At 45.9% G+C, this 19,582-nt stretch overlaps 1 protein-coding gene across 4 annotated transcripts in view; it reads right to left on the bottom strand.

Annotated features, from left to right (window-relative positions):
* Positions 1 to 569: 569 nt before the first annotated feature.
* PARVA (parvin alpha) overlaps positions 570 to 19,582 on the bottom strand; it is a 196,118-nt gene continuing 177,105 nt past the window's right edge. For 3 of the 4 annotated variants that reach the window (XM_037839928.1, XM_037839931.1, XM_037839930.1), the window contains exons 8-14: positions 17,524 to 17,543; positions 16,019 to 16,080; positions 15,221 to 15,289; positions 12,636 to 12,719; positions 12,163 to 12,264; positions 11,361 to 11,433; positions 570 to 2,673 (exon numbers count right to left, since the gene is read on the bottom strand). In XM_037839928.1, the coding sequence (XP_037695856.1) occupies positions 2,597 to 2,673; positions 11,361 to 11,433; positions 12,163 to 12,264; positions 12,636 to 12,719; positions 15,221 to 15,289; positions 16,019 to 16,080; positions 17,524 to 17,543 (487 nt within the window). In that variant the 3' untranslated portion in view covers positions 570 to 2,596. The remainder of the gene's footprint in view (positions 2,674 to 11,360; positions 11,434 to 12,162; positions 12,265 to 12,635; positions 12,720 to 15,220; positions 15,290 to 16,018; positions 16,081 to 17,523; positions 17,544 to 19,582) is intronic. The other variant, XM_037839929.1, reaches the window with a different exon arrangement.

Here is a 19,582-nt window from a genome sequence, read left to right on the forward strand (position 1 = left end):
AAAACCAAGATTTTCTATGTATGCTCATGCTATATATGTCTGGAGTATACATAGAAATTGATCAAAATAGTTGCCTCTGGGGACGAGTATTTGTTGCTGGGGAGAGAGGAAGGAGGGAGACTTAGATTTTTCTCCCATTCATTCTTTCTGAATTTTGTACCATGTATGTATTATTTATTAAAAGACCATGAATTTAAATTTAAAAAAGAAAAGAAAAAGAAAAGTACCCAGTGAGCCTAGAGACTTGATCCTTGTCTTGGTTTCTGTTTTTAAGGAGATGAGGGTTGGGTTTGGTTTATTCTTTTGATGCCTTTTGTCCCCTTCAAAAACATAAGGCATTTATTAACTTGCAGATTCTGGGATCTAAAGGAAAACCTCTAAATAAGATGACAGGGTTTTAATAAAACTAGGCCCAGAACTTGGGATTCAGTTTTCAGGCACAGACCTCAGGCCCTAAACAAAATTTTCTAATCAATTAGACCCTTTATTAAAAATCTTTTTGAGTGTTCTAATGTGCTTTCATACTGTGTATATGTAAAATATAAAAAGAGGGCTCTTAATAAGGGCACTTGCACATTTGTAATTTTAATGTCAGGAATAACAAGGAGACACAATTCTTAGAGCAAAGCACGTTTAAATGAAGGCATTCCTCTTATTTCATACCATTTTAGGATTGCTCAAGGAGACAAAGCGATTATTTATCTTGATGAGCTACCAGGAATTTAAAAGAGAGCAAACAGAAATATTACCCTATTTAGCGCTTCCTAGTGTGAGATGTAATATATAAAAAAGGTTTGTTTTCTTTTTCATAAACAGACACAAGAGTATGTTTCCTTTATATCGTCAATGCTTATCATGGGAACAATTCTCAGAGAAAAATCTCCAAGGAAATATGTAGAATATCCAAGTTTTTATGGCTTCTGAGATCCTGTAGATAGGGATAGTACTAAGAAATGATGATAAGGCTGAAAGGAATATTTTGGACATTATAGGAGGCTGAACCAGTAGATATGGATCAAAAGGAATTTCTCAAATGCAAACTAAGAATGGGCTTTGTACAATGGGCCTAAAGTAGTGACAAGGCAGGCAGGGACTTCTGGAGTCTAACATTTATGAAAATACTATAATGAAGCTGGACTCTCAGCACAAGTTATTAATTATCCCAAGGCCTTGGTCAACTTAGGGGTGTAAGTTTTAAGTACCACAAGCCACAGCTCTCTGTCTCTGAGGGTGTTCTGCCATGTGTAAGTGTGCAAATATTTTCCGCCTACTTCTTGCCCCCTTCCAGCTCCTTTCCTCTTCCCACAGGGGCCTGGGGCAACCAGAGCATTATATTTCAAAGGTGGGTTCATGTAGAGGGGACACAAGTCACCACAAGCCCTCGAGTAACCCACACAAAGAAACTGCTTGGCTTTGGTCTAAATGACTTACATTTTTCCTCACTGGAATTAGCCAATAATTGCATGTGGGCAGACTTAGCCAGAAATGGTCTAAATGATCAATTAGAAGGCAAAAAGGAGTTCCTTTCTTTAAAGTTCAAGGGTCCTTGTTGAAGAGCCTATTTCCCAAGTGAAGCTCATGTGGCCCGCACCCAGTTCTCAGTGGTGCCTGAATATATTGTGCATTTGCTTAATGATAATGAATTGAGTACTTATTTTGCAGGAAAATATAGGGCATTTCCATTACATGCAATCAAGCAAAAAGGCTGCAAAATGTGCCACTCCATTAATTCTAAACAGAATCCTTCCCAAATGTCACCCTGAAACCAGAATATGGGGTTATTATAAATCTGAAGGAATTAAGAGTAATTTTCATTTGTACAAAAGATTGGAGGGACATGACTCCTGCCACACACACACTATTAATTGGGCTAAATTCGATTTGCCAATTTCAGCGTGAATCACTAAGCTCTGACCTAGCCGGCCCTGGTAGTGAGACCAGTGGGCTTGTGTCTTCTTTGAAGACTCAGACACACACACAGAGACACACATGCACATACATACACACACATGCACACACACACAGACACACACACAGACACAGACACATAAGCTTAGAACATGGCCAGTTATTAACAAATACGTTGTTAAAAGGAAAAACAAATCCCAGCTTCTGGAAGTCACTTAACCTCACTGAGCCTCAGTTTTTTCATCTTTAAAAGGGGATTATAACACCTACTTCAGTGGAGTCACGAAGCAGAAATGAGCTCGAGCACATCAGAGCACTTAGTGCTGTGCCTGGCACAGTTTACAGCCATGAATGGGAACTATTACCTTTATTTTCATCTTCTGGAATCTCTCTTTTGCCTAAGCTGGTTCCCACACGATACGGAGGGAAATCTGGATCCAGCATCAGGAGATGGGACCATCTTCCCAGGCCATTGCAAAGTCCCTAGGGCCTGGGAAGTCTGGACCAGTCCACTGAGTTATTGATCCTTTCCTTCCTAATTTTGATTCCCCGTATCCCTGGGTTGTAGCTGGACTTGTGGGAGAGCACAGAGCAGGAGACAGGAATAAGCAGGTTAAAGTGGTTCAGTGGACGCTCCAGTCTGCCCACAACGAGAACTTCCGGGCAGTGGGGATCCCAGGGTGGTCCATTATTCCACGTTCCGGTACTTGGTGAAGAGGTTGTACAGCACTCGCAGTGTGGATTTCAGGTCACAGTTGACGATGTCTGAATAGAAATCAAAAGACACAAATTGCTCCACATCATCATCTCCGTCCATCCTTCCATCCACCACCCACCCCTGGGTGCCCCGCATGGTCCTGGGGTGGGAGTCCCCTATACCCGAAGGACATCATTCCATCCTGCTGAGAGAGAAGAGCATCATTCCTGAGGCAAAGAGGGTTAGATGAGTGTTGAAGAACGGCCAGAACGTGCAGCAAGAATTCAGAGTAGAGGCACTGAATAAAGGAAAGTGATCCAGCTCTGGAGTCAGGCAGGCCTGGTTCATTTCCTGCTCTGCCGTGTGTGGATGTCAGCAAAACATCTTCATCTCACCGAGCCTTGCTTTTCTCATTTGCACAAGGGGGATGATAGTATGACGTAAGAGGAGATAATAAATGCTCTGGGATTCAAAGGTGGGAGAGAGCATGCTGAGCCATTGGGAAAGGAGCGATTGGGGGAGATGTCAGCACTCTAGCAATATTCTGGTCAGCAGGAAAAGGGTTCCTACAAGACCCAAGACAGAAGCAAGTGGCTCCAGCAGGCTGGGCTATGGCTCCAAGTTCTTATGCTTGGGACTTTTGCAACTGGGGCAGCGACAGTCAGTTGGGCTGTGAACAGTGAAAGGCCCACAAACTGAGGACCGAGAGCTGGGGTACTTCCTCAGGGCTCCCCCCAACGCTGACTCCTCCTGCTTGCTCCCTCCTAGGCCTCATTCCTGAGGCAGACCAACCCTGCTCTGTTCCAGCTCTGCTCCAAGCTCTCTTGCTGATAGACCAGGGGTTCCCAGGGATGACCTGAGAGGCCCAGATATTGCAACTTCTCCTTTTGCCCCCATGTTGGTTCACCCACATACCTGAGCCTCCACCTTCTCCTACTTTCCTTGCTCCTTCAGGTTTGGGGCCCACCTGGGATCCTGGCCAGTGGCTGAGCCATGCCTCCCTGCCGTTCATGCCAGGTCAGGAGTTTCTCCTTGAACTACCCTCTGTCAGGTGTAGTCCCATGCCCTCTGGCTGATTCCTGTCCTCTCCTGACTGCTCAGTGTTGAGTGTTGCTTAGATTCTGCCTGAGTCAAAGATTGGTAAGCTACTCCAGGAAAAGCAGAGAAGGGCAAAAAGGAGCTCACCAAGGGAGCTCACCAAAAGGAAGGTAAGGTGGCACTGGGGCCGCTGCAACAGACTCCTAATTGGGCTCCTCAAAGCCTCTTGCCCTCTCCTATACAGTCTACCCATCATAGCCAGACAATTAGCACTCTAGGGACAGCTGTGCAGTATGTGCACTGTGTAACTCCGGGGCACACCATTGACATTTCCAGGGCACCAGTCCCATAGACCACAACATAATTGCTGTCCCCTTGGAGTTGTGTAGCTCACAAATTGTATGACCATATATGGGATCTGTGCCAGATATGAAAATAAGGATGTTACCTACTGCTCAAAATATTTGACTTACCCATTTCACTTAAAATAAGGTCCAAACTCCTAAATCATGGCTTTACAAGGTGTAACCTGACCCAGCTCATCTCTCCTGCCTCATTTTGTGCCATGCTTCCCATCACTCGCTATGCACCACAGTCACCCTGGCTTTCTTCCACTGCTTCCCAACTGCCTTTCCAGCTCAAAGCATTGTCTCCTCTTGGAATCTTCTGATACTCCACCCTGGGTGAGGGTGCCCTTTTACATTTTCACAGCCCCCAGGCTCTTTCTTCATAGCACTCTAGTTGACATTACCTGGCCTGTAAGTTCCTTGAGCACAGAGAGCCTGTCTTGTTTTGCTCTGGTACCAGCCCAGCCCCTGCTGTATAGGCCCTCAAATATATTAATAGATAAATGAATGAATGATTGCCTAGTGTCCTGGGAGCTATGGAAGAGAATTCCAGAGAGAGGGGTGGTTAGAAGGGTCACAAGTCCCCAGTAGGGTGAGGAGGTTCAAGGCTGAAAAGAGGTCCTGTGGGACGTGGCCCCAGCTGGTGATAAAATGCTAAAAACCAAATGGGCAGAGAAGAAGTGGAGACAACAGGCATGGGTTGCAAAGGAGGAATTTGGGGACCCAAATGTAGATGGAAGTAGGATGATTTGTTTTCCCTTTTCAAAGATAGGTGAGTTCTGAGATTGCTAGAAAAAGAAGACGTCCAATATGGGAGAATGTTTCAAACTGACCATTTTAGTTAATTTTAATGCCCATGAAGGTTTGAAGCTCATCTCCTCTGTAGTTATGTGACCCTGGTAAAGCCATTTAACTTCTCTGAATCAGTTTTCTCATTGGAAAAACTGGGCACTATCTTTATGAAAAACACCTAGGACATACAAAGAGCCCCCCCGAGAGGCAGTTTCCTCCTTGTTTTCCCACTCTGCCCAAGAGCAGGGTTGTGATGTATGGCTGTGCAGTCTGTGCACTGCACAACTCCAGGGGGGTGCCATTCAGAGAGATTAAGTAAGCCCTGCTCCCTAGGAAATCTAAATTGTTTCTCCCTACAGCCCATCACCACTGGTTGTGCCATGAAGAGGGGACACTTCAGTCAGAGAAGCTGCTTATCTGTTCTTATCAAGAAAACCAAGGACCACCCAGGAAGAAAGACACAGGCAGGCCAGCAGACAGGCGGGAGAATGGGCTATCACAGCCAGGGAATGAACTGCAACTCCATGCTATATAAACAGAGTCTCTTTAAATCCGTGGCCTCATAAATTATGCAATTAGCAACTCAGTACTGCTCTGATCATCTCTGGTGCTAGCCCAGGGCCCCTCTCTGGGAGCGGACAGTCAGGGCTGTGGAGCTCCTGGTTAGAGGCAATCAGAGCAGAAGTTGTCTGCTGGCTGAGGCCAAGGAAGAGACAAATCAGACACAAAACAACAGGCTCTGGCCAGGGGGAAAGGACTCAATGTTTGCTCCCTTCACCTAGTGGCATTAGGGACTGTTCCCATTTAAATGAGTGAATGGTTCTCTAAATGATGCAGAAGTCAGAGGAAGGAGGGGAAAGCTCTTTGCAGCAGGAAATCATCAGTCATTACACAGAGGGATACGTCCCAGGATGGCATGCCCTCATGGACCCTTTTGTGACACCTCAATCTCCCTCAGCTCAGTCTGAGGCATTTGCTGAGGCCCTCCCTCTGAGCTTTCTGCCCTGGGTCCCAGAGTCTCTTGACCAAGATGGGGGGAGACCCTGATGGCTCAGTGCCACCAGCTGGTGAGGGCTGGGATAAGTCCCACTGCTGTGGACCTGCTCCTGGGGTACGTCTGGCCCCAAGGTGCTTCAGCCTCCACACCCCACACCCCACTCCCCCAGGAAATATCTCATCCTCAGTCTCTGCCTTGCTTCCCCAGCTACCCCCTTTTCCCTGCTGGGACAGGCTCCATGCTTTAGAGACAGGTCTCTGTGATGGTGGCCCGCCACCCTCTCTGGTTCTTTTGCTAATTTCCTTACATACAAAAAAATCTAAAATATGAGAATCATATAGAAAAGTTCATGTAACATATATACTTAACAGTTTTAAATATTTCTAAAGAGACTCCCCATGCAACCACCAACCAGGTCAAAAACAGAACACTGCCAGACCCTGGATGCCAGCCCCACTACACTCCAGATCACAACCCTCTCTCAACCCCCTAAAATAACCACTACCCTGACTGTGATGGTAAGTACTCCCTTGATTATCTTTATAGTTCTCTTATCGACATATGCACCCTTAAACAGCAGATTTTAGTTTCGCCTGTTCACGTACTTTATATAAACGGAATCATACTAGGTGTATTTGTTTGTGATTCACTTTTTTTTACAATTAAAAATGATGTTTATAGGATTCACCCATGCCGTTGCATTCCTCTGTTCATTTTTATCAGTTTTATTGAGATACAGTTTATTGTTTTATTGAGGTATAACTATAATTATTCAACAATATTTCCGTAGTTTTTCAAGAATAAAATGCTTCTCAATTTGTTGTCTTCCACTGGTAGCTTTTCAGTGCCCTGAAATGGCTGTGTTTGATAATTTTGTCCAGTTTTATATTTGTATTTTTTAATTTATTTTTTATTAGAGAAGATGTAGTTTTACAGAGAAATTATGCAGAAACTACAGAGTTCCCATCCCCCCACCCACCCACAGTTTCCTCTATTACTAACACTTTGCATTAGTGTGGTAGTTTTGTTACAATTGATGAAACAGTGTTATTATAATTATACTATTTACCCTAGTCCATAGTTTACATTAGGGTTCCCTCTTTGTGCTGTACAGCCCTATGATTTTTTAAAAAAATTTATTCTGGTAACATGTATACATCCTAAAATTTCCTCTTTTAGCCACATTCAAATATATAATTCAGTGGTGTTAATTACATTCACAAAGTTGTGCTACCATCACCACCATCCATTATGAAAACTTCCATCACCCCAAACAGAAATTCTACCAATTAAGTATTCACTCCCCATTCTTTACCTCTGTCCCAGGTCACCTGTATTCTATATACTTGTAGAGAGACATATATGCTATATATTTTGCTGAGAATCATCACTGACCTCTTCATGCTGTAATAACTAGAAATCCCTCCGCTGATTTCTCTGTTCCTTCTTTTTCATTGTCATTCTTGTGTAATAAACTATTGTATGAATATGCTACTATTTATTTACCCATTCTACTGGGATTTTATATTCCTATTTAGACAATAATGGATATACTTGTTTTTGTCTCTTAGTCTATGAATACGATAGCCATGAGTGGAACTGCTCGGTTATAGGGTATATTAGTTTCTTATTAGGCTAGAGCAAATAACCATAAACTTGGAGGCTAAAAACAACACCAAATTTATAATCTTAAAGTTCTGGAGGTCAAAAATCTGAAGTGGGTCTTGCTGGGTAAAAATCAAGGTGTTGGCAGGGGTGCATTGACTTCTGGAGGCTCCAGGGGAAACTCTGTTTCCTTGCTTTTTCCAACGTTAGAGGCTGCTCGTATTCCTTGGCTCATGGCCTCTTCCACCTTCAAAGCCAGTACCGAGTGGCTGATTTTCCTGGGCTGTATCACTCTGCCACTCTGACTCTCCTGCCTCCCTCTTGCAATTCTAAGGACCCTCATAATCACATTAGGTCTAGCTGGATAATGCAGGACAATCCCCCCAAAACAAGATCCCTAACTTAATCACATCTGTAAAGTCCCTTTGCCAAAGACAGTAACAGATTCACAGGTTCTGGGTTTAGGATGCGGACATATTGGGGAGAGGGGAGGCACATTTTTCTGTCTACTGCATAGGGCATTATCAATTTTCAACTACATTAGATAAGGACAGACTCTTTTCTAAAATGGTTGCACACTTACACTAGCAGTTGCTCCACATCCTGCTAACATTTGGTATTACTGGAGCTTAAAATTTTTGCCACTGTCTGGTTCTGTATACTATCTCCTAGGGGAATGGGGGAATTGAATGATTTCCCATATTACCAGCCACTGATCAAGTCCTTTCCCAAACGAAGTGATCACCTGGAACTAAGCTGCTATCACATGCCTGGTTTTTCAGGATGGCCTGCAGTTAGTTGTCAGGCCCTACTCTCAGATTCCTAACATTTTAGATATTTCATCAGCCTGCTGTCTTTCCTAAAGGCTTCCTTCCAAATCCCTATCTGCCTGTGAAGCTGGTATCTTAACCAAATTTGATGATGAGTCAGCTTGAATGGTGATAACACGGTAGGAATGTGTATTTTAAGACATGGCATGATGTTCTAAATAAAAAGCCACCAGCTTCATGCCAATATATCAACTGCTCCATTGTTCAGGATCTTGAGGCTAACACTTGGCTTACACTACTTGGGGTACTAGAAGGTTATGAGGCCTGGGCAGTAAGAGTCCACTAACATGCAAACCCATAGCTTTCCAGGGGATTTCAAGGTGCAGCAGATTAAAGTGTGAAACAGTACAGCAGAGAATGCATTTTCCTGACCTTAAAACATTTACCATAAAAATGCTTCCACCATGGCTAATTTCATTTTGAAATACACTCAAAGAATTGCCCACATTGGCACCTTTCGTAAACATTGCAGAATTTACTAATGAATTTCCCTCCAGGTAGAAGCATAAAAACCAGAGAGAATGCTGGGATACACATCTTTAAAGTACAATTTCAACTCTCCTTTGTGCACTGGAAATTTTCAGCTCGGGCATGATGCCCAGTGTAACAACAAATAAAACAGATGAGTTTTTCCATTCACATGGGTCATGAAGTTTCATATTAAGCAGTTCAATATCTGCATAAGAAATGCCACCTACATATTAAAATTTCCTGATAGATTTGTTGATATTGGGGAAATTGTCTATCCTGCAGGAAAGAAATGCCTGAAAGCTAAAGTATCAGAAGTACTTCTAATGTGTAACCAGGAAGTTTCATAGTAAACGGTTCAAGAAAACGGAAGCAGAAATGTTGGCTAGACTCTCTCACTCTCTCTCCCCTGCCCAGAAGGTCAGAATGCTCATTTTCTGGCCAGAGTTTCTTTCTGATGGCACTGGGATGGTTAGAGTGGCTGCAGCCAGGGACAGCGCCCCCAGGGGATGCCATCCTTGCTGGAGCTCTCCCCTCTCCCAGAGGTGACCAGGGGCTTAGAACAAGGTGGCAATGAATGAGAATGAAAGATTGGTATTTTTTGGCTACAGCTGATAGTTACTGAGTTCTGGAATGAGTCATGAGACTGGACCTAACACATTTCTTCACAATCCATCACTCATGATGGCTGGTGTCCCACCTCACTCCTCTTATTTTCCTGTTTTCAACTCCACCTTCCTAAATAAAGGCATTCCCATAAGAAACTGTCCTCTCTACACCCTTTCCTGTTGTTCCAGCCTCTTGGCATTATCAGTTGTCCTCATTAAGTGGGAGACTTCCAATTATTTAACCACAGTCCTCATCTTTTCCCTGTACTCCGATTCTACTTGGTCAATGCCTCAATGTCAATCTTGATGTTTCCAAAACTGACAACTTCATATGCTCTCCAAAGCTTGTTTTCCCTCTTGAGTTTCCCAACATTGCTGCTGATGCCCCACATCTAACCATCTGTTCTTCACACAGCCTTCCAAATGATCTTTCTGGGACAGAGCTCTGATCACATCACTTACCTGCTCAAGAACTTTTCATGACTCCCATTGCTTACAGAATAAAGTCGAAACTCTCCACTTGGGCATCTCTAGGACCTCACACCAGCTTGCTTCATCCTCATCTCCCATTAATGGAGTCGTACTCTTAATGTTCCAGCCAAAGAGTAACTGCTTACATTTATTTTTAAGTGCCAGGTGCTGTGCATGACACATGATTCCAGTTAATTCTATAAGGTGCAAATCACTAGACCTTCCCTTTTATAGGCATAAAAAGTAGGCTCAAAGAGGGTAAGTGATTTGCCCAAAGTCACAGAGCTGGTGGCAGGGGAGGGGGGGACTGGAATCCAGGGCTTTCATGGGCTTATCCCTGTGCTCTACTGTCTCATAAGCTGAGCCCCTCCCCATTCCCCAGGCGGGACTTTTGCTCACACTGCCATCCTGCCTGGAATACCCACTCTTGTATCCGAATCTCCATACAACAAAGCCCTACTCAATCCTTATGGTTTAGTCCAACTGTCACCATCTCCATCAAACCTCCCATCACCACACGGAGGGCAGTGATCTCACCTCATTAGTGCTCAGAGCCTCTCGGTTGTACCCTTTTCATGGCAGTTACCATGCCTGACGATCTACTATGGTGACTGGGGTGCATCTTTTCTTTTCCCTAGTAGGCTGCAAGTGCCTTGAAGTTGGGGAACATCTCATCCCTCTTGACATATCATAATCTATAGGGTCTCAGGCCCCTCAGATGGTCAGTGAATGACTCCTCTAAATGGAGGTTTGGGAGGAAAGCTCAGAGCAGAAGCAGCAATGGGGCGAGAAGGCACACAATTCCTACTTTTCCACTTTCCTTTAAACAACGAAGAAAGTGCAAGCAAAAGGGCCCATTAATAGCATTCTCAATGTTCCAATTTGACATAAACAGATAATTATCTGCAACACAGGGTTGACTCACCAGCACTGGTAAAATGGAACATTGCAGTAAGTGGCAGAAAATAAATGTCCGTACGAAGAAGACGACCAAGAGAAGTGTGCCGTCTACACGCACCAATACGTACACCGCGAGTGAGAGCTCCTGGGGGTTGCTGGACTATTTTGTTCCTTTTGCATTTTTTTTAGTCTTATATTTGCAACCCGAACCCCACAGATCAAGCCTTGCCCTTGGGCTGGTGGAGCCAGTGAAGCTCCCCATCTGTCAGGACAGGAAAGGCAATTACAGTCAGCACAGAGCTGCCTGCATCACCGCCCCGACAGGCTTGGAGACAGCTCTCTGGCAGGTCAGCCCCCTGTGCAGGGACAGAAGAACCTGGAAATCTGGGCACAGGCAGTTCCTGTGGCAGAACCACTGCTCTGTGCCTCAGGATCTGCACGGGCCCTGGGCACACTGCTATGATGTTTGGGACCTCAGATTCTTTTTCTTCCCACAGCTGTGTTGAATAGCTTGCAAAGAGTTTCCAGGACCAAGAAGCTGCTCCTGGTCCCATCTTCCCTTGCAAATGGCAAAGAAAGTTTCAGAAAAGAAACTCTTCCCAGTGCTGCAAAATATGTGTCTTTTCTGGTGCCCTGAACACTCACATTCAGGGAGGAGATCTCACCCACTTGTCACAAACCCAGAGAAAACCAAAGTACCTTCTGGCCGTGGTTTTGGTTTTTCCAATCCTCCATCTTGCATGAGCTCAAAGGCAAAGGAGACATTCAAGACCTGGAAAGAGAAGTGCAGTGGATTTGTTGCTGTGCACCTATTCCTAGACCTGTGGGCCCTGGGATCTGCTCCTGGGAAGGGAAGGAACCCAGGGTTGCAGTAAGAGAGGCAGATGCTCAGCTAAGAGGAGGCCCTAACTTGAAGGAGAAATGTGGCTACTGAAATGGGCAGGCCATGTGGAGCTGAACTTCCCGATCCCAGCCTGCTGCGGATGAAGCACTTCTGAAGTTCAAAATCCTCTTTCCGATCTACCGTATTTATGTCAACTGTCGGGATACTAAATGCGGGGATGTCAATGCCCACACTTGGAAGGAATGGACTGCAAGGCATTTTGAAGAGGCAGAGAAGGGTCTCCGATTTGGACCAAATGTCCTTTGTCTAGTGAACAGGCCGTGGGAGTCTGTGAGAGGCCATCAGAACCTGGCTGGGAGTGGGCCTCTGTCCTGAACTGCCTGGAGGTCACTTTCCCTGTCACCTCCAGAGAGGGATGAGATGTGGCACAGCAGGAGTGTATGGCCAGGGCTGCAGGCAAGGGAACGGCTGTTCAGGATGCTGTGTGGTCTGGAGGCTCCTTCCCAGCAAGGCTGCTAGCAGAACGGGCCCCACCTCCAGCCATGGAAGATGCTGGGCAAGAGGGGGGCTGCCACCTCTGGGCAGCCCCATTAAACTGTGGGCAGATGAGTCAAGGGATGGGGACTTGGGGCCTCCCTTGACATCCTTTCCCCTTACCTTCTGTTCAAAGCTGTCTGGGGTCAGGAAGAAGCTGTGCAGGGGCACAAAGTAGCCCTCTAGGAGCCCCATGAGTAGCACCAGGTACACCCCATCTGCAAACTAGAGGGAGAGAGGCAGGTGAAGGCACTGGGCCCTGAGCCTCCCAGTCCAGCTCCATCTAGAGGGCAATTTTCCTGTCACTCCCAGAGGCTCCCTCCCCAGGCAGGCTGCCAGCAAGGGGTGAGGAGCAATGGCCCGAGGCAGGACAGTTTGCTCTGCAGCAGGCCTGCCCCATAGAAGAGCCAAAGCCCATGGTCCTGACCTCAGCTAGGTCCAGCCTTTATTGAGCTTCGACTGTATACCTAGCCCTGACCTGGACACTGCACTACAGATGAGTCAGGTGTGCTCTTGGCTTCAAGGAACTCAGTCTAGCGGGGACACTGATGTGGAGGCAACACAGCGACTGCTCTCATGGAGGGGGGCACACTGACCTGAGCGAGACTGACAGAGGTCACCCCACTCTTACAGAAGGGGTCAGGGAAGGCTTCCAGAGGAGGAGTTGCCTGAATGGATACCTGAGGGATGAGCAAGAGTTAGCTAGTGGGGTGCAGAGGGAGAGTTGGATGGAAAGATAATGTCCAAGGTGAATGGCATCGGTCTAGAGCAGTGACTTTTGCTTTTGAACAGACAGAAAGAACTCTCGAGTCATACCAGCCTGGGTATTCTCCTTTCTCACATCTTACTTTATTATTGCTTGAGTGTAGTGTCACTGTTATGAATGTGGGCTCTGGAATCAGGCCTCCTGGGTTCAAATCCCAGCTTTACTACTTACTGCTAGGGGATTTGGCAAATTATCTAACTTCTCTGTGCCTCTCTTTTCTCATCTGTAACATGGAGTGGCTCAGTGGTTGGGAGGTATGATAACATGATACCTATTCCTTAAGGCTATCATGAGGACTAGACCAATTACTGTGTGTAAACTGCCTAGAACACTCCTTGGCAGCACTTAGTAAATATCAATGATTGCTATGACTATCTGGGAAACCAACAAAGCAATCAGGACACAACTTACTGGTTGTTGTTGGCAAGGCAGAACTGTGTTCTGAGGCCATGGCAAGAGACTTAGGAGCCCAGCTCCTTCCCTGCAGGACAGTAGAGTCCAGACAGGTTGGGGAACCTGGTCCAATAGGCTGACCAGGGACTCCTGGCCAAGTGCAGGCTGCAGGTCTGCTCAAGGGAAGGTGAGATGACTGTGTGCAAGGCTATCAGGTGGGCTTTGTGGAGGTAGTGGGGGCCTGTGGGATGAATGAAATTTGAAAGACGTAGATGTTCCAAGTGTGGAAGTCAGTGTGAGCAAAGGCGGAGAGGCTGGGTAGGTAACTGATACTCTAGAAATTTCGTCTCAAAGGAGGCTGGTTCATCAAATGTTTATTTATGGGTACATAAAAAACTACAATTGCTAGTGTTCACAAGAGGCCAAATTTCTTGGAATCATCTAAGGAAGCTTAAAAAAAAAATAGACTGAAATGCCTGGAGTGTGGGCTGGGCCCAGAGTCTGTGCTTGGAGAGCTTCGCTGAGTGACTGGCTGGTGGGCCTGTGGCTCAGCCTTCGCTGTGGGCATAATGCCCTGGGCATGGGTCTGATCTAAGAGGGGCTTGGGGCAGCTTCCTCCCTGCCTTCCAGCCACCAGGCCTTCAACTCAGGTGGGTACAGCATGATTCATCTCAGCTTCCCCTGTGTGCACAATGGGAAAGCAGACCCCAGCATCTGGCTGTCAATGGAATAGGTTGGGAATAAAAGAACCCAAATAGTCAACTCAGGGGAGGGCCTTGTGTTAGGGTAAGGGTTACTCAGAGCTCTGAGTGCCACTACCATATACTACCACCTGCCCTCCCCTACCAACTTCCGGTTCTAGTAGCAAGCAGACCCCAAAAGTACTCAACAGTGACCCCCTGCCCATAGAAATTGAGGTAAAGTTCCAGAGCTCATTGCTGCCCACTCAGGGAAACATCACTTCTCTAGAATGTTCCCTGTTTCCCAAAAGAGTACATGAAGCTCATTCCACAGAATCCATACACACATGGTTAAGAGCTCAGTGATAGACTTAGGAATTGCCTTAAAAAATAATGATAGGCATTCACATGCTTGGAAAAAAAAAAGCACTTCTAGAAATTCACTAAGAATGGATGCTGATGAACAGGATAAATTACATAGTCTCAAAGTATCACCCCAAAGAATACTTATGAATTGTAAAGGAATAAAAGGACTTTTCAGTGGGGAAATCTGGTGGATGCCATCCAGAACCAAGTGATCATAGTGAGCCTCACCAGGAACAGAACTAATGGACAAAAGCACCTCCTAAGTGATGAAGGATGGAGCATTCCTCACTGCTGAAGACGCATACCCTGAATCTAATTATGAGGGAAACTTGAGGGATGTTCTACAAACCAATTGGCCTGTACTCTTCAAAAATGCAAATATCATGCAAAGAAAGGCTGAGGAATTGTTCTACAAGGAAGAGACTCAAGAGACATGATAACAAATTGCAGTGTGTGAGAACTCTGGGACAACTGGCAAAATCTCAATATAGAGTGTTTCTTTGAATCAAATGAAACAGCCACTTCTATTGATCAAAAGCAGTCAAATATCAGCAATTTCATGTGGTTCAACCTAAATATTAATGTACAGTTTCAATGTCAAATTACTTGAGCTGGATGATTGTATTGTGGCTAAGAGAATGTACTTGTTCTTAAGAGATGTATACTGAAGTATTTGGGGATGGAGAGAAATTAAAACAGAAATCAAACGTGGCCAAATACTAACAACTGGTGTATACAGGTGAAGAGTATATGGGTGTTCATGGTTACGTTCTTACAACTTTTCAAAATAAAAAGTTAGAAAAAAACTCACAGAGAAATTCCATCCAGTTCATGGGATTAGAAGCAAGGACACCACCCCCACTTCCAGGGGTCAGTGTGGAAAGCCCTCCCTGTGATGTAGGGTGGGGCCCTTCATACAGTGGCTAAGCTGGGCTCTGCCTCCTCTCCAACCCCTGGGCTCAGAGCTGTCACCCACCTGGGTTTCCAGTTCTGTGACCTCCAGGTTCAGTTTATTCAGGTGCTTGTTCACGAAAGTGATGAGTGTCTGAAAGAAAAGCACAAACTGGGCACTGAGATGGAGATTTCTGCCAGTGCCTGCGCTGGAGGCTGCCCCTGTGGACACAGATCAGTGTGAAAACACAGGACAAGGCCCAGCAAAGGGCATGGGGCATGGAGTGACTATACAGAGTTGAGTGAGGATGAACAGCCCATGAGTTCAGCAGGGATGGGGCGAGCCGGCCCAGGCTTTGTAGTTCGATACAACTTGTGGCTTAAATGAACAGTTTCAGGACTGTGAAAGGAGCAACATCTCACAGGGAAGTCCAGAGAGGCAGAATGACAGGGGCAGTATCTGAGCCCAGGGTTGGGGTGGGCCTCAGGGAAATCAGGAAGGAGGCAAACAAGAAATTACCCCAGTGGGTCCCTCCTTCCAGGCCCTTCTTAGGTGCCAGCAATTTGCCCAACGAGACAGAGGGAGATCTGTGGGAGGAGGCAGGGAAGGCTGGGTGTTCATGACAGATGGGACGGTAGAGTACTGGCAGCCTCCAAAACCTTGAGAGATTCTGTCACCCCGAAAGGAGAAGAAAGGGGCCAGATAGGGTAGCCAGTGAGAAAAAGGAGGCAACATGGACATTGAGGGAGAAAAGCCCTGTGTCTGCAGAGGTTTGTGGTTAGGCCAGTTTGGGAAGAAAGCTTGCAGTTGCAGGGATGGCTTTTCGTCATGTTTTGGCTATTTCTCATTTCCCTGATTTCCTCCCAGGCACCTCTTTCCCACCTTTTTCACCACATTGAGTTTGTCTGGTGCATGGTCGAACAAGGTGTCGAAGGCATCGCGTTCTGAAAAAGAGGAAAACAACATGAAGCAGGAAGAGCTGATTCCTGGCGGGAAGGCTATTCCAGGTCTTGGCTCCATGAGTCTTTAAAGGCTACACCGTCAGCTCCAGATGGGAATTCACTGGGAAGTGAGACGTGCTTGGAATTCTGGAATCTGGGTTTGGGGCTGAGATTTGGTGGTTGATTCTACCCTAGGGGCCTGTATTTGTGTGTGTGTGTGTGTGTGTGTGTGTGTGTGTGTGTGTGTGTGTGTGTGTGTGTGTGTGTGTGTGTGTGTGTGTCCTTCCATGAAACCGCAGCATGTCAACCCTCTATGAGGGTTGGGGGTTGGAACAGGCTCTATCAGGTAGTTTGACCTGGGATTGGTCATTTCTCTTCACTATTTCTATTTCATTACATCATGATTTAGTCATGGTTCGAAAGTGTTTCTGAAGCTCTTTGGAGGCTAGAATGCTATCCAAATACCATATGATTTCATCCCTCAATTTTCAAAAACAAAGCACGCAAGGCAAACATCAAAGCAACTGGGGATCAGAGCATCAGGGTAGAATATGAGTTCCTCCTCATGGATGATTTGGGTAGCTTTTCCTCTTTGAGCCTCAGTTTCTATTCTACAAAGTGTCATTTTAAAAATGAACCTACCCAGGGATGTCATGAGGCTGAGCACAGAAATGTATGTGAATGTGCTCTGTAAACTCTGAAGTGCTTTACTGACATAAATTGTTATTTGCATGATTGAAATATTTTAAAATATTAGCCATAGTAAATATCTGGATTGCAGAAAACACCAAAGGCATCCCCTGCAGGGATTTTCCTTCTTACAGTCCCATGCTCTCTGAACTGAGAGGTGAAATAGTGGAGGGGATCTGAGGGCAGAAATGAGACATGAGTCTCCAAGATGAATCAAGGGCTGGAAGGGTCCATGACCCAGGCCTGCCTTTTCCTACTCTGGCCCCAGTGGGTAACTCTGAGACAGCCAGAAAGGTGACCGTGATCTGACAGACTATAAGCCAACACAGAGAACTCTGGGAAATGGGAGAGGTAGGAGCTGTGATGCAGGTGGAGGGAGAAGACAGCCCGCAGAAGGGCAGGACAGAGTGGGGAGAAGGGACAGTCCTCAAGTGTAAACATATGCCTCTTGCTTTATTCCCACAAAGTGCTGAGAGTAAAACTTAGAGCAAATACCCAGGGCCCTTCCAGAAGTCCACACAAAGGCAACACTCTCCTTACTTCCAAGAGGAATGCACGATGCAGTTAGTTTTCCTCTTCCCACCAATAAGCTGTCCCTCCCTGCCCAACCAGCCCTGACACCAGGTTGGTGCAGACACATGTCCAGGCAGCAATCTGAGTGCCTGTTCTAACCAGTGGCCTCTAAACAGCGGCTGCAGAATTAGCCAGCACCCCATTGCAGCCATTCGCACTGGAGCACCATTTCATGCAACTCACCATGCCTTCCAGAAAGAGCCCTGCAGGAAAAGGAGAAAGAAAATATTGTGACTTTTCTCTCCCTTACTATAGCCCAGTCCTCTAAGAGGAACTTCCGTCACTGCTGGCAGCCCACCTCACCCTGTCTGCCAAGCACCAGCCTGCTCCCAGCCTTCCCTTGGTTGAAGAACTCAAAAGGGCTCATTTCTTTGGCATTTTACTGTGCATAAGTCTCCAACTATTGAACCTTTCCTACAAGATCAACCTGTGCTGCACAGAGCTACTGGTGTCACTGCAAAACTTTGGTGTAATGATGCTTCAAGGACTATTTTCTTCCCTTAATTAAAATCATATAATTGCTTGCAGTTGAGAAATAATATTGGACTCTGGGGCTCAAGATGCCCAACCAAGTTTTAGAAGTAGACCTCAAATAATCCCCCAGTGTAGAATTTCACCTCCCAAGCTGCTGTGGGCATCTGCTTGGGGTGGTCTGCTTTGTTTCTTTCCCATTCATCCTGTGATGCCCATCAAGCTGCACCTGCCCTTGACCCAAGGTAGAATTCTTCAAAGAGGGCAGGAATGGGAATCACACTAACAGCAGAGAAGCAGCAAAATTAAGAGCATAAACATTAGATTCAGACCACTAGGTTTAAGTCCCACTGAGCCATCTGCTAGCAGTGTGACTTTGGGCAAATTACATAACTTCTCTGGGATGCAGGTCTCTTTTCTCTAAAATGAGAATAATAATAGTAAACACTTCAATGGGATGTGGTGAGCATGAGATGATTAAATATATAGAATGATTTTAGCCTAGTATAAGGTAAATGCTCAATACATTTTTTTCTCAATACATTTTTGGTTCTTATTATGATTCTTATTATATTGGTTTATCCCAACTGTACACCTACCACCCATGAAACGATCACTTGGGTATAGTGTATTGGAAAGAACAGCAAACTTGGGGTTAACCGTTGGATACATCAAGGACATAGTCTCTTCCATCTCTTTCGGGCTGTAGGGTTTTAGGGAGTGCAATCATTGCCTTGTGTTTATTATGAACATTAGTAAGATACAAAAGCACATCATAAACTGCACCGTGTTGTTATTATTAGGAGGTTGTATCCATGTTTATGTCTTTGTGGCAGAGATGGCAGAAAGAGAACAGAAACCGTAACAGGCAGCTGAGAGCTTGCTCTGGGATCTGCAACTTCAGATTCCCTGATTCAGGAGTTTCCCGAAGGCCACACTCCTCTCAAGAATGTCTTCCTCTTTTCCAGGAGAAACGGAGGGCACAGCCAAGCCTAGGAAGGGGTGCAGGTGGAGCAGGCCAAGGAGGAATTCTCCTTTCCCAGCAGGCCTGACTCAGGGCAGCGTCCTCCTAACCCTCACAGAACCAAGGTCACAAATTGGTGTGGGCTGTAGATCAGCTGACCCTTTGGCTGCCAAGATCCTGGACCATGTGGCACCTGCCTGATGGGGTCTCCAGAGGTCACAAACTGGGGACCTTGGGAAAGGCCACTTCATATCTCTGCCCACACCCAAGGCCATTTTTAAGGCACAGGGCACAATGTGGTCCAGACAGGCAGCATTATAGGGAGTGGGAGGGAGTTTCCTAGAAATTAGATGAGGTTTGGAACATGTGTGGTCAGCTATGTTGGGAAAAGCCAAGAAAGCCAGCAAAATGGGCAGGTGAAAAGAAGGAAGAGCTGTTACCACTCTGAAGCTTCCTCACCTCTCTGCAGGTTAGGAAAACACTCCCAGTTCAGAGACTAAGAAACTGAGGTCAGGGAGGTTAAGGGACTCACCTGGTGAATAAGTGGCAGAACCTGGATTTGAACCTAGTTGGGCTGCCTTAGAGTTCCCTGCTCTTTCCACTAGGCTGCTTTTGTTCAAGGGGAGGATAGAGAAAAGTTGGGGTAAGAGTGATGCTGAAAACTAACTTTACCCGGCTTTGCATATAGCCCAGGCTCAGGCCAGCCCAATGACCTCAAACCCCCAAAAAACCAACCTGCTCTTTCTGCCTAAGAACAAAACTCCCACTCCCTATGGCAAATCTCTTGCATGTTCAGATACTGCAATT

Source organism: Choloepus didactylus, chromosome 6 (assembly GCF_015220235.1).
Source record: "Choloepus didactylus isolate mChoDid1 chromosome 6, mChoDid1.pri, whole genome shotgun sequence".
Lineage (NCBI taxonomy): Eukaryota > Metazoa > Chordata > Mammalia > Pilosa > Megalonychidae > Choloepus > Choloepus didactylus.